This window comes from Rattus norvegicus, chromosome 19 (assembly GCF_021556685.1).
Source record: "Rattus norvegicus strain SHRSP/BbbUtx chromosome 19, alternate assembly SHRSP_T2T, whole genome shotgun sequence".
In the NCBI taxonomy this organism is placed as follows: Eukaryota; Metazoa; Chordata; class Mammalia; order Rodentia; family Muridae; genus Rattus; species Rattus norvegicus.
Genome location: NC_141552.1, coordinates 2446625 through 2448858, shown reverse-complemented (window position 1 = coordinate 2448858; position 2234 = coordinate 2446625). Strand labels below are relative to the sequence as shown.

The 2234-nt window shown below is 42.5% G+C and overlaps 1 protein-coding gene across 2 annotated transcripts; it reads left to right on the top strand.

Annotated features, from left to right (window-relative positions):
* The first annotated feature begins 488 nt into the window (after positions 1 to 488).
* Btf3l8 (basic transcription factor 3 like 8) lies at positions 489 to 968 on the top strand. Of its 2 annotated transcripts, XM_087596701.1 has the most exons (2): positions 489 to 864; positions 922 to 968. In XM_087596701.1, the coding sequence occupies exons 1-2, from the start codon at positions 489 to 491 to the stop codon at positions 966 to 968; spliced, it is 423 nt and encodes a 140-aa protein (XP_087452827.1). The 2 variants fall into 2 exon arrangements, with proteins under 2 accessions (XP_087452827.1, XP_087452826.1); XM_087596700.1 differs by having other exon boundaries at positions 489 to 968.
* The last annotated feature ends 1266 nt before the right edge of the window (positions 969 to 2234 follow it).

Here is a 2234-nt window from a genome sequence, read left to right as displayed (position 1 = left end):
CTTCTTAATAGAAGGTAGAAATATGATAGTTTTTATAGATTTCTCATTATCGAGCATACATGTGTTTCCATATCTTCAGCTATTTTAGCACCAAGCAGCATATGAAAAATTCTCGTGATAGAGTATGTGTCTTCCGTGACATCCACACAGTTTTATGAGAAACAGGATGCATAATTAACGGTATACTGGAAAAATCTGACTCCGCTTAAAATAAGTAAACTAACCCATGTGTGATTTGTCTGAATTCTCTACCAAAATAGATATAACTGCATACCACGAAATCTCACGGCTCGGGGTCTTCCATTTTGTCATGCAATGATGCGCATATTACCCTACAGAAATGATGGAGATTATATGTTGTGTGCATAGAAAAACTAAGTGTAGAAAATATGAAAAGGCGTGTGTGTGCCTCATCTCAACTGGTCTGCCCGGGACCCCCTTAGCGTGAACCTGAGTCCCTTGCATGGCCCCATTTCCACTCCAACAAGATGAAAGAAATTATCACGAACCAGGAAAAACTCGCCAAACTGCAGGCACAAGTGTGCATTGGTGGGAAAGGAACTGCTCCTAGAAAGACGGTGCTTCACAGAACAGCCACAGCAGACAAAAAACTGCAGTTCTCCTTAAAGAAGTTAGGGGTAAACAATATCTCTGGTATTGAGGTGAACATGTTTACAAACCAAGGAACAGTGATCCATTTTAACAACCCTAAAGTTCAGGCGTCTCTGGCGGCAAACACCTTCCCCATTACAGGCCTCGCTGAGACAAAGAAGGTGACCGAAATGCTTCCCAGCATCCTCAGCCAGCTTCCTGCAGACAGTCCGACCAGTTTGAGGAGACGGGCTGAAGCTCTGCCCGAACGATCTGTGGATGGAAAAGCACCACTTGCTCCTGGAGGGGAGGATGATGATGAAGTTCCAGATCTGGTGGAGAATTTTGATGAGGCTTCTAAGAACGAGGCAAACTGAATTGAAGCAACATCTAAAGAAGGTGACATTTGCAGAAGTTACTGGAGCTGTTGTTTGATATCATGATTGCTTTAAAAAATTTTTTTTTGTTTATTATGGATCTGATAAAAAACTAAATTTCTAATATTTTTAAGCCCAAGCCTTGCCCCTCCCACCCCGGACACTGCAGCTCTTTTCAGTTTTCACTTATGCCTAATTCATTCTTTGCTGCAAATTAAGCTGAAGAAACCTGGGCATAAAGTTTGGGAAAGGTTAATAAAATTCTTTGCCTAGTTGAAAGAATATATGAAAAAGAAGAAACAGCATTTTCAAAAGGTTGTGTATTTAGTAGTAACCCCAATATTCCAGTTGTTTACTATCTATGCAAACTTTAAACTTTCTCTGTGAATGTCAATGTGTCAAAGATGGAGTTGACATGATATAAGAGGACATGAGCACACATAATAGTAATACATACTGAGCCACACTTTATAGAAGGCGCCATTCTATACTGTTAAAATAAACCTACTCACATTTTTTTTACTTTTTTTTTTATTAACTTAAGTATTTGTTATTTACATTTCGAGTGTTATTCCCTTTCCCGGTTTCTGGGCCAACATCCCCCTAACCCCTCCCCTTCCCCTTCTTTATGGGTGTTCCCCTCCCCACCTTCCCCCCATTGCCACCCTCCCCCCAACAATCACGTTCACTGGGGGTTCAGTCTTAGCAGGACCCAGGGCTTCCCCTTCCACTGGTGCTCTTACTAGGATATTCATTGCTACCTATGAGGTCAGAGTCCAGGGTCAGTCCATGTATAGTCTTTAGGTAGTGGCTTAGTCCCTGGAAGCTCTGGTTGCTTGGCATTGTTGTTCATAAGGGGTCTCGAGCCCCTTCAAGCTCTTCCAGTTCTTTCTCTGATTCCTTCAACGGGGATCCTATTCTCAGTTCAGTGGTTTGCTGCTGGCATTCACCTCTGTATTTGCTGTATTCTGGCTGTGTCTCTCAGGAGAGATCTACATCCGGCTCCTGTCGGCCTGCACTTCTTTGCTTCATCCATCTTGTCTAATTGGGTGGCTGTAAATGTATGGGCCACATGTGGGGCAGGCTCTGAATGGGTGTTCCTTCTGTCTCTGTTTTAATCGACCTACTCACATTTAATGCGAGGTGTATAGCTATTAAATGGATACTACTACCATATAGGGAGTTGAAAAAAATTCAGGGAAGCAAGCATACTTGGCTTGTGAGTGACGAGGTTGGAATAGGACTCCAGGTAATCAGACTCTAAAT